Source organism: Dendrobates tinctorius, unplaced genomic scaffold (assembly GCF_039654945.1).
Source record: "Dendrobates tinctorius isolate UK_male_01 unplaced genomic scaffold, ASM3965494v1 ptg000013l, whole genome shotgun sequence".
Lineage (NCBI taxonomy): Eukaryota > Metazoa > Chordata > Amphibia > Anura > Dendrobatidae > Dendrobates > Dendrobates tinctorius.
This window is the reverse complement of record NW_027361681.1, coordinates 12,291,059-12,303,431: the sequence shown is the minus strand read 5'-3', so window position 1 is coordinate 12,303,431 and position 12,373 is coordinate 12,291,059. Positions and strand designations below refer to the sequence as shown.

General features: G+C 50.3%; 1 protein-coding gene across 2 annotated transcripts in view; it reads right to left on the bottom strand.

The window, feature by feature from the left end:
* The window catches only part of WDR5 (WD repeat domain 5), a 50,970-nt gene extending 38,816 nt beyond the window's left edge, over positions 1–12,154 (bottom strand). Inside the window, exons 1-2 of one of the 2 annotated variants that reach the window (XM_073559255.1) lie at positions 11,905–12,154; positions 9,683–9,822 (exon numbers count right to left, since the gene is read on the bottom strand). In XM_073559255.1, the coding sequence (XP_073415356.1) occupies positions 9,683–9,763 (81 nt within the window). In that variant the 5' untranslated portion in view covers positions 9,764–9,822; positions 11,905–12,154. Of the gene's footprint in view, positions 1–9,682; positions 9,823–11,710; positions 11,839–11,904 lie in introns of those variants that run through there. The other variant, XM_073559264.1, reaches the window with a different exon arrangement.
* Positions 12,155–12,373: the final 219 nt, after the last annotated feature.

Sequence of the window (12,373 nt, the reverse complement as noted above, 5' to 3'; positions counted from 1 at the left end):
GGAAGACATACAAGACCACTGATAATCTCCCTCGATCTGGTGCTCCACGCAAAATCCCACCCCGTGGGGTCAGAATGATCACAAGAACGGGGAGCAAAAATCCCAGAACCACGCGGGGGGACCTAGTGAATGAACTGCAGAGAGCTGGGACCAATGTAACAAGGCCTACCATAAGTAACACACTACGCCACCATGGACTCAGATCCTGCAGTGCCAGACGTGTCCCACTGCTTAAGCCTGTACATGTCCGGGCCCGTCTGAAGTTTGCTAGAGAGCATTTGGATGATCCAGAGGAGTTTTGGGAGAATGTCCTATGGTCTGATGAAACCAAACTGGAACTGTTTGGTAGAAACACAACTTGTCGTGTTTGGAGGAAAAAGAATACTGAGTTGCATCCATCAAACACCATACCTACTGTAAAGCATGGTGATGGAAACATCATGCTTTGGGGCTGTTTCTCTGCAAAGGGGCCAGGACGACGGATCCGGGTACATGAAAGAATGAATGGGGCCATGTATCGTGAGATTTTGAGTGCAAACCTCCTTCCAACAGCAAGGGCATTGAAGATGAAACGTGGCTGGGTCTTTCAACATGACAATGATCCAAAGCACACCGCCAGGGCAACGAAGGAGTGGCTTCGTAAGAAGCATTTCAAGGTCCTGGAGTGGCCTAGCCAGTCTCCAGATCTCAACCCTATAGAAAACTTTGGAGGGAGTTGAAAGTCCGTGTTGCCAAGCGAAAAGCCAAAAACATCACTGCTCTAGAGGAGATCGGCATGGAGGAATGGGCCAACATACCAACAACAGTGTGTGGCAACCTTGTGAAGACTTACAGAAAACGTTTTACCTCTGTCATTGCCAACAAAGGATATATCACAAAGTATTGAGATGAAATTTTGTTTCTGACCAAATACTTATTTGCCACCATAATATGCAAATAAAATGAAAAAAAAAACCAGACAATGTGATTTTCTGGATTTTTTTTTTCTCAGTTTGTCTCCCATAGTTGAGGTCTACCTATGATGTAAATTACAGACGCCTCTCATCTTTTTAAGTGGTGGAACTTGCACTATTGCTGACTGACTAAATACTTTTTTGCCCCACTGTATGTGCACTGCCCTCAAACCCTAGTAATAATGCAATTTATGCAAAGTATGCTGGATTTAGGACCTTGAGTAAGTGGTCATGTGACCATAGTCCTCGTTTCCTATTGGCTCTGGAATATAAATAAAACTTGATCCGAGTAGGACCTTGTGAAGGGGTGGTTATGTGACCTTATATGAGGATTGCCATTTGCTGAGCACCGGTGCTGTGTTTACATTGCCCACGTGGAGGATGACTTATGCTCTCACATGGAGGGTTGTTTATATCCAGGCGGCACTTCCTGCCTTGTGCAGAAGCTGTAATAGGCTTGCGGGTTAGCGTCTTCTCATTGTAACAGCTGAAGTTCGTTAGCGATATCAAATGATATCGGTGGCTGCTTTATTTAAACCGGATCTCCCCCTTCCCTGACACGCCTCCCGAAGAAGCAGTGCGAAACGCGCGTCGGGGCAGAGGGACGTCTGGGGAACTCCACCAACCTGATCTTTGGTATGCTGATTTTGGCTTTATTATCTGAACTGTATGTATTTACATCAATTATGCTGTTGTCTCATTAAGGGGATTAAGCTGCAATATATCCTGAACATAGTGGAGCACTTTAGCAGCAACTTATTAATATTCAGGGTTGCAGGTATACTAATTGTTACTCAGCAGTAAATCCAGTTCCTTATCAGCCCATTGTAGACTATTATCTGGTTATTGTATTTGGTGGATTCCTATGGTGTATGTCCCTCATTCATTATTTTTTCCAGTACTTTTTCTGTGTAATTTTTGTTTTTTAATGTTTTTAATAAAAATTAATTTTTAGCTAACATGACATTTGGTGGTGTTTGGTTTGATAACTAGCTCCACAACAGTGACCAAATTATAGCTGTGGCATGATTTCTCATGGTATACATGATGGCATGATTCTTTTTGGGGCAATGTTCTTGTGACTTAAGTCCATAAAATCTTATTGTTTCTGGTCCTTGGTAGCAGCTTCTTTGCACCAATTTGACCATAAAGGTCACTTCTTGCAGACTCCTCTGGACAGTTGGTGATGAAATGTGTCTGCGACTTGATATCTCTGCATCATTTATTAGCTGTTATCCAAGGTGCTGTCAGTGGTTTCTGAAGCTGGTACCTGATGAACCTATCCTCTGCAGCAGAGATAATTCTTGGTCTTTCTTACCTGGGGCAGTTCTCATGAGAGCCGGCTTTACCACAGTGACTTGATGGTTTTCATGACTGCACTTGAAGATATCTTCAAGGTTCTAGCAGTGTCCCAGACCAGATTACTGACCTTCAGATCTTAACATAATTATGTAATCTGGTTCCTCTTAGTTGCTTGCTTCTTGCCATATTCTGACTTAGATCAATTGTGGAATATGACTGTATGGATCTGTACACCATCACTGCCTCTCTGAAACACCTGATGGTCACACTTTCAAATGAACTCTTGATGAGACCTGTTCATCGGAGCAGTTCCAGGTGACAAACTGATGAAGCTGCTGCACAGAATGACGAGTGGAAAGGTGACATTGGTAATAGGAGGTACGGGAGGAATCTGAGTTATCACATGTGTTTCTTTACTCTTCGTTTCCATATGTTCTCTTTTGTGGTTTTGCTGCCTTCAGTTTGAATCTACTGTGTGCACATTCCATTAAGAACAAGGAAAAGCACTGCATTAACAGGTGTTCCAGACTTCACTGGTACAGTATTTGTGTAAATCACATGTACACCGAGTATAGCTTTATTCTGCACACACACATTCGTCATGTCACTTCTCATTTCCACTGATAACCAAAGGTTAATAAAGCAACTGTACACTATTTGGAAAACCCTGAAATGCCACAGCCTCCATGTAATATAAAACAGGATTTACAGGATTTTTAGTTGCTTATCGTAAAATGTGTTTCTCTGAGCCTTCATTGGGGGACATAGGAAACCATGGGGTGTATGCTGCTGCCACTAGGAGGCTGACACTACGCAAAAAAAAGTTAGCTCCTCCTCCACAGTGTACACCCTACCGACAGGAAGTAGGATGTTCAGTTAGTGAGAAAGCAGTAGAAGTAATCTGTAGATGAGAAAAAAAACACAGAAAACACAAATCCACACTGTAACAATATTATGCAGTAACCGAGAGCTGTTCAACTTGGGAGGGTGTTGTGTCCCCCAATGAAGGCTCAGAGAAACAGATTTTACGGTAAGCAACTAAAAATCCTGTTATCTCCATCGCTTCATTGGGGGACACAGGAAACCATGGGACGTCCCAAAGCAGTCCCCAAGGGGAGGGAACAGCAAACAACTCCAATCAGGATGAGGAAGTCACCCTCGTCACCTGCAAGGTCACCTGCGAGGTCTTTTACCCCAACCGGCACTTGCCGAAGCTAGGCATGGGCTCTGAAGAAAACCTCATGGACCTGTGGAGGACATATCATCGCACTGCAGAGGTGCCAGTCGAAGGCCCAAAGAGTACCGCTAGGAGGATACACTGCCCGGGCAGAGTGCATCATACTCAAAAGAACGCAGTCCTTTCTGAGCCGGCAACCCTACTAATGCCGACCAGATTCCGCAAGCAGACGCTGACCTGGAGGCCAGAGGACCTGTACACTTCAAGCTGGAGCTTGATAAGTACTGTTGCGATGGCAAGGTAGCCTGATGCGAGAGCGTCACGAAGTAAAATTTCGAGGTTGACGAAAGAAAGGGAATTCAGAATAATGGAGAGTGGACCCTTGATCCACAGGAAGTGCACCATGGCTGCTACAGGCTCTGTGAGACCCCAAGGGTGGTTGAGAGTCTGAAAGGACAGGCTACCAACTGGAAGGAAAAGGAACCCGTCCATTGCAAGCGCAGATATCGCCAAAGTCCTGAAGAAATCAGGACCTGGATAAGAGCTTCATGGAACAAGGGAAAATCATGCGATTAACAGGAGGCAAATGCTGAACGAAGAAAATTTCTTCCTGAGAAAACCAAGTATGGACTCAAACCTAGATCTCCAAAGTCACGCTGAGGAAAAAAGCGCTGAAGAATGACGAGGTTAGCCTGAGGAAGGAAAGCGCTTGTCCTTCCGGTGACCTCATCAATGATTTGGCCTATTGGAGCCACATGGAAAGATCGGAAAGTTGGTGAGGGACTTCTTTGGGGATAATTTCGCTCGTGAAACCGAAAGCCAAATGGAACCTTAGATAGGAACGATAGGCGAAAACCCATGTCTCCATGCAAGAAAAAATTATTGAACAGTGAGGACGGTCAAATCTTTCGACTGGTGTCCAGAAAGAATGCTCTGATAAGCAAGCTAGGCCACGCGGCAATAGAATTTTGCCAACTACTGTGTGAATTTGCCGCTGGCATCTCTGAGGGATGCACTTCTGGGAGAGGAAGGACCATAGTGGTGGAAAACTTGGAACCGGAGGGTTTGCAGCCACAGAAGTAGTCCAATTTTGCGAAGCACTTGGGAGAAAAGAGATATACAGAGGCACCCCCTTGTTTGGAAACGGCTGAAGTCCGTTCTGTGAGAAAATGACAGGACCTGAGAGCAGGCCACTGGGAACCTGCTGAAGAGTCGAACACTGGAAACGTACTGAATGGCACCTGGGAATAACCTGGATCTTATCGTCGCGATGTAGGCTCAGGATGGCTATGAAGAGACAACAGATTGCTCGACTAGGCAGGTAGAACGAACGCTACTGGATTACTTTGAGATCAAAGGGAAGATAAACCCATCATTCAGGGATGAGGGTGGATATGAAAAAAATAGTCCAGCCGGACTTAGACAAGAGATTAGTCCATCAAGGAAGTCCAACTATGTCAACTGTAAGGAAAGTTGGTTCTAGGTAGATAAAATAGACCCCAGAGGACAACTAGGCTGACGAAAGGCAGGTCAATCCGTATGACGATGTAAACGACCAAATCCATCCTGGACCCTCTGGAGCAGGGAGGGGATTGCGGTGAGTAGACCCGCTTACCTAAGTCTAAGACAACACGCCCGAGGGTAACAGGCAAAAGATACAATTCTAGCTGAAGGAAGAAACGCATTATCACCAGACTCATCCTTTGATCCCAGACTGGAGCAGCATTCTACCCTGGTCGATGCTTGCGCAGAGTCAGATTCCACTCTTGTCTGAGGTGGGATACATTTTCTAGTCACGGTCAGAAGTTACCTGTCTGAGCTGCTGGAGGATTTACCCGGTGTCTGTTAAGAAAGAATAAGGCTGGAGTCACACATAGCGACTCACCAGCGATCCTGACAACGATATCAATGTGTCAGGATCGCTGGTGAGCTGTCAAACAGACAGCTTCACCAGCGTCGCTGTGCACGTTAGTAACCAGCGCGTTGATGCAGGAAGCTGGTAACTAACATACACATCGGGTATCCAAGGGACACACGTCCCTTGGATACCCGATGTGTACATTAGTTACCAGCAGATCGCTGGTCTCCCGCCTGTCACACGCAGCAATGCGTGGTGGCCAGCGGGAGACCAGCGACCAAAAAAAAGTCCTGGCCTTCCCTGCAGCGATCAGCGATACCGGCGGGGGGGGCGGTCGCTGACACACAGCGCGATCTCGCTGGTGAGATCGCTGTTGTGTCACAAAAATTGTGACTCAGCAGCGATCTCGCTAGCGAGATCACTATGTGTGACGGGGCCTTAAGTTCCGAAAGATAAGGAGCTTAGGCATTGTGGTAGCTCGAAGGCCCTTAGGACAAACTAGAACTTATAAACTACTATTGGCCAAACATTAAAGATAGAAGTAACACCTGCAGTAAAGATAGCCTGTGGACAGTACTGTAAACTGATCAGAAGGTGTGGCAAAAACTCCTGTGGGGCAACTCGCACATAGGGTCCAGAGCATGCCGCAGTAAAACCGCGACCATCCGTACCTGACACAAGAGTGTCTGACCCACCTGAGGGTGGAGAATCAAGTTATGTTGCTACCGAGATCCGCTCTGTGGTACAGAGATCCACTCCGTTTGGACATGGTAGTGCTTACGTTTAACTGTTAAACCACAGATGTTATTAACAATGAAATATGCATCTGAAAGGTGTGTTTGACTCACCTGGACGCGGCCTGTAACCGCAGCTGCAGTCCGTCAGGAGCAATAAATGCCAGCACTTCACCACGAGTGGTGATTAGACGGGAGCTTAGGAAAAGCTGCAAAAGACCCAGATGAACGCAAAAGAGGACGCTCCTGACTCACCTGAAATGGGACAGTAGAGCCGGATCGGTGTAGTAGATGGACCTCGGGAACGTTTGAGTCACCAGAAAGACGGCATGTATTGACTAAACATGTCTGGTAGAGGTCTATCCAAGTGCTCGATAAGAGATATAATAATGCTGCAATAGAGCGCGAGGAATCTGAAGGCGAGAGCATCTAACTCACCTGGATACGGTACAGAACACCAGTACCACTGAAGCAGTCAACCCCAGACACGTCTCCACAGTAATACAGACGTTTGAACTACTGTACCTGGAATGTGGTGCTTCCGAAGCCTGTATAGCGGATATAGCACAGCTGCCATCAGCTCTAAGTATCCTGTGAACAAATCAGCGTGGAGAGAACCCGGAGAAGGGAATAGGAGACAGCCATTTCTGTGTTGCAGTGCAGTCTGGGTCTGGAAACCTGATGACATTAGGTAGAATAACGGCTTCTGTGTAGCGGTCAAGGTCTGATTACCTGACGGCATTAGGCCGAATAACGGCTTCTGTGTAGCGGTCTAGGTCTGAATACCTGACGGTATTAGGCAGAATAATGGCTTCTGTGTTGCGGTCAAGGACTGGGTACCTGACGGCATTAGACCGAATAACAGCTTCTGTGTAGCAGTCTAGGTCTGGACACCTGACGACATTAGGTAGAATAACGGCTTCACGTGTAGTAAGCCGTACTACGAAGACTGTAGTAAAGTAGATTCTGACCAGTAACTTCTTCTGACGGTAGAACATTAGGCCTGGGATCAGAAAGAGACTAACTGCACTCTCTGTTGTGTGCTATGGTTCCAACCTCTGGACCAGCGAGTTGTGGTCAGCTTCTTTATCCACTGAACCACAGTAGACAATTGCCAGGTAGCACGAACTTCTATCCAGCTGGAAGACCGGCCCAAACACTGCAGACGTGAAGAGATAGAAGCCGCACATTATTCTACTTAGAGCAGTATGAAGCTGGCGTCCGGAGGGGGCTGCAGAAAAAAGGAAGGGCGAGTGCCTGTGAGCAGTAGATATGGGAGCAGATGCTATGCCAGGGATCAAGCACCTTTATGTGTGAAGCAATGGTTGAGTGTTGCTCTGCTGAAATCAAGGCACATATCTGCAATGGCCGAAAACACAACAGCCGTGTGACAAAATCAGATCTCCGATGAAAAAAATGTGCGAGTGAAACCCCCTACCAGGCCAATGACATGCGGCGAATACAGAAGACAGCAGCGTGGCTCTCCAAGCCTCAGTGTGCTATGCCAGACATACTGATGCACTAGAGACTGTGCAGCAGAAGATTACATTTATGCCAGGAAAATACACGATTCTAGAGTACTATTACGTCAGTGACTGTACAGTTCAAGAGTACAATTACTTCAGAGACTGTACGGTTCCAGAAAACCATTACGTTAGTGACTGTACAACTATAGCGCATTTCACATGAGACGCAATAGCCAAGATGGATCCTCTATCCATCACTGGACCTGTGGAAAGTGTGGCCCTGCTTAATTTTACTATGAGGGGCTTATACTCCGCATTGTATCTGATTCGGCTGAGGGGAGATAGGCAGGGAACAGCTGATCCTGTCCGGTGAAGGCACCAACCGTGTCCCACGCTGGCAGAATACGACCGCTGTGGTGGATGCCGACGCAGGGAGGATGTCGAGGTCCAGGAAGACATATCTCATTTTGCAAGTGAGAGAAGAGGAGCAAAACTGAGCGGTGACTAGGACCGCGCTGCCCGCAGGCAGGACAGAGTCATTACCGGTGTGCTCACACCAATATGACCGCTCAGGGCCCCCACCTACCAGCCTTAGACAAGGGCGCGCTGTGCACAACTCCACTCTGCAGAGCCTGAACAGGGAGGCTGGAGCTTGTGCTGGGTGCAGGGAGCGGCTGAGGGAAGACGGGCGGGAAAAAAGCCCGCCCGAAACGAGAGGACGGGGGGGGCGGGACTGCCGAGGACTAGGCCGCAATAGAATCCGGGGCCTAGATTAGACCCAGGAGACCTTATCACCTGGATCCTACCAGAAAGGTAGTCATGTGCGGGGGGAAGCAGTGGGGCGGAGACCCGCGCTGAGGAGAGCAGGCTGCTGCCGACCTTCGCCTATTCTGCTGAATAGGGTACCAGCTGGGGGAAACCTGAAACACACAGCACTCGGCGAGCGGTGGTGAGGGCTTTGCCGACCTCGGCAGGGAATGAGCTCCCCACATGTGTGGCAGGAGAGCGGCTAGGGAGAAGGGAGGACTCGGCCCGATATAAGCCGGGCCTAGACTACTGGAACCTAGGGGATTTCCTCTTCTTTACCCATCTTCTTATGCGGTGTTTACCTCTACTCCCTGTTGTGTTAGACGTTCGGAAACATGTTGCAGGACGTCACATCTCATCCAACTAACAGGCTCTGGTGGGCGAGTAGTTGGGAGACGAAGGGCCAAGACCAGGTCTGGATCACCTAAGCACGCTTCTGTGCTAGGGGTCTGGGTCCTGCCAGCTACACGTATGAGGATACGGGGTGGCAGTACACACCGTACTCAGTCTCCTTGTGGGAGTACAGTTGTGACCTTTCACACTGTATCCCTCCTGGTACATGAAAAGGAACGACGCACATTGAGGTAGATAAGGGTCTAATGAAAGACCCGTGTCCACCTCCTACTGACACTAAGCTAAACTGAACATACTACTTCCTGTCGGTAGGGTGTACACTGCGGAGGAGCTAACTTTTTTTGCATAGTGTCAGCAGCATACACCCCATGGTTTCCTGTGTCCCCCAATGAAGCGATAGAGAAAAGCAACATTCTCACCTCCCATAAGGGTGCGGTGTCTCCCGACATTATGTTATGCCTTCCCTGAAGTGACTGCTGATCATTCTGTCATGCCGTCAGACAGAGGAGACAGCAGCAGGCCGGGAAGAGAGCACATGCCACTTAATTTTGATGGGGCCAAGTTGCACTTAAGCAGGTGATGTCAAAACAGCAAGAATCCTTTTACAAATTGACCAAAGTTGCAAGCAAGATATCAGCAGATCCAGCTGTCACTAATGCTTTAAAAGGGCAGGGGACTGGAAACATATTACATATTTTAATCATATTCTAAACTTCCTTTATTTTTTTTAAAGTCAGGAGTTGGACAATCTCTATTTTTTTACCCCTCACATTGGTTTATGGTCATCACCTCAGACGTCACACTGAGGAAAACCTGAATACAACAAATGTCACTGCAAGGAAAGTAAGAAACATGGTGCCCTGCAGTGTAAGTTCTAGCGACTGACTGCTGGGAAGAGACAGGAGGCGGGTGACGATTTCCCATATAAGCTGCACCTGAGTGCCATCATTAGTCACCCAAAACATCTGCGCCATCTGTATCCCCCATATATAGCTAGTGTGGGTCTGATGTACAAAAAAGGGGCAGCTGACCTTGCTCTGGTTGCTGGAGGATGATGGAGTAGATTGTGTCTTAGACGCTTCAGTCTCTGGCTTCTTCTCCTCTGTGGCCATGATGGATTTTCTGGACGTGGGTCACGTGATGCAGACGTCGGCCCTGTCCGTGCAGACTGCTGTGATACAGAAGGACAATAAGCCATCAGCAGCACAAACCCCAGAAAATGTTTGTATACACTTCCCCCTGAAGACCCAGAACAGTAGAAAGGTGACAAAGGCAGGATAGAGTCTTAGGGCTTGTTCACAACCTTCATTTTTGCGGAGATTTTTTTTTCCAGCATAAAAACACATTTTGCTGTCCCAGCAAAATGAATGAGCTGTCTCAGATCTTAGGCACAGTCCGCTTATTTTTTATTTGCAGATTTTAAACTATAAAGCGCTTTTTTAAGACTGTAGCCCGGAGGTCAGAGTACATGACACCCCCCCGCCGGAGGGCCACAGTACAGGACACACCCCACACCAACGAGAGGGGCACGGTGCAGGACACCCACACGCCCGACCGGGGGGCACGGTGCAGGACACCCACCAACGGGGGGTTTGCATGGTACAGGACACACCCACACAGCCAAACGGGGGGGCACGGTACAGGACACACACCAACCGGGGACAGGGGGCACAGTACAGAATACGCACAGAACACACGGACACCAACGGGGGGGGGGGGGCACGGTACAGGACACACACCCCGAACAGGGGGGGGCACGGTACAGGACACACACCAACCGGGGACAGGGGGCACCGTACAGAATACGCACAGAACACACGGACACCAGCCCCAAACAGGGGGGGCACGGTACAGGACACACACCAACTGGGGACAGGGGGCACAGTACAGAATACGCACAGGACACACGGACACCAACGGGGGGGGGCCACGGTACAGGACATACCCCAAACAGGGGGGGGCACGGTACAGGACACACACAACAACCGGGGGGGGGGGGCCGGGCACGGTACAGGACACACACAACAACCGGGGGGCACGGGGCAGGACACACACACACCAACCGGGGGGGCACGGTACAGGACACACACAACAATCGTGGGGGGCCAGGCACGGTACAGGACACACACCAACCGGGGGGGGCGGGCACGGTACAGGACACACACCAACCGGGGGGGGCGGGGCAGGACACACACAACCCAGGTGACACAGTACAGGACACACACAACCCAGGTGACACAGTACAGGACACACACAACCCAGGTGACACAGTACAGGACACACACACACCAACCGGGGGGGGGGGCCGGGCACGGTACAGGACACACACAACAACCGGGGGGGGGGGCCGGGCACGGTACAGGACACACACAACAACCGGGGGGCACGGGGCAGGACACACACACACACCAACCGGGGGGCACGGTGCAGGACACACACACACACCAACCGGGGGGCACGGTACAGGACACACACACACACCAACCGGGGGGCACGGTACAGGACACACACACACACCAACCGGGGGGCACGGTACAGGACACACACACACCAACCGGGGGGCACGGTACAGGACACACACACACCAACCGGGGGGCACGGTACAGGACACACACACACCAACCGGGGGGCACGGTACAGGACACACACACACCAACCGGGGGGCACGGTACAGGACACACACACACCAACCGGGGGGCACGGTACAGGACACACACACACCAACCGGGGGGCACGGTACAGGACACACACAACAATCGGGGGGGGGCGGGCACGGTACAGGACACACACCAACCGGGGGGCGGGCACGGGGCAGGACACACACCAACCGGGGGGCACGGGGCAGGACACACACAACAATCGGGGGGGGCCGGGCACGGTACAGGACACACACAACAATCGGGGGGGGGGCGGGCACGGTACAGGACACACACCAACCGGGGGGCACGGGGCAGGACACACACACACCAACCGGGGGGCACGGTACAGGACACACACAACCCAGGTGACACAGTACAGGACACACACAACCCAGGTGACACAGTACAGGACACACACACCTAGGCCCGGGGCTACAGCTCTGGACCTTTGTGCCATTACACCGGCAGAGGACGACGAAGATTTCAGCTTTACTACTCGAGGCCGCAGGATACATGGGAAGGACCTGTCCTGGCTTACAGCGGTACACAGAGCTGTAACCGGGCTCACCCCATGGCAGACCTCCCACGTTTCTCGCTCCGTTTTCCCCGTTTACCTGGTTATTCGCCCTCAGCTCATTGACGCCGTGCACGCTGAAAACGAGGAGGCTGCGCGCCAGGCCAGGAACGGAGCACCAGACACGCATGCGCAGTACGACACTCAGCCACAAAGCGCAGGCGTGAGATCTGTCGTAATGCCCCCATGCGCAGACGCAGAGCGCAGGCGGAAGATCAACGCATGAGCGGGATGAACTTCGACGAGCGCGACAGAAGATACTGCGCCTGCTCTTCGTTCAGGTGAGGAGTTCGTGTGAATGGGTAACGGTTTCTGCGCATGCGTCCTTTCAGTTGCTCATTATTTTCGGAGACTGCGTTGGGCGGGTAAAATATGTTAATAAGGTCCTTGGAAGACACGCCCCATAGGCGTCAGTTTACCCAATTCTGCTTGTGGTTCTCTCATATCAACCAATCACAGCGCAGCTACCACTTCTAAATCTGCTTTGGCACGTGAAAGCTACTTTGTGA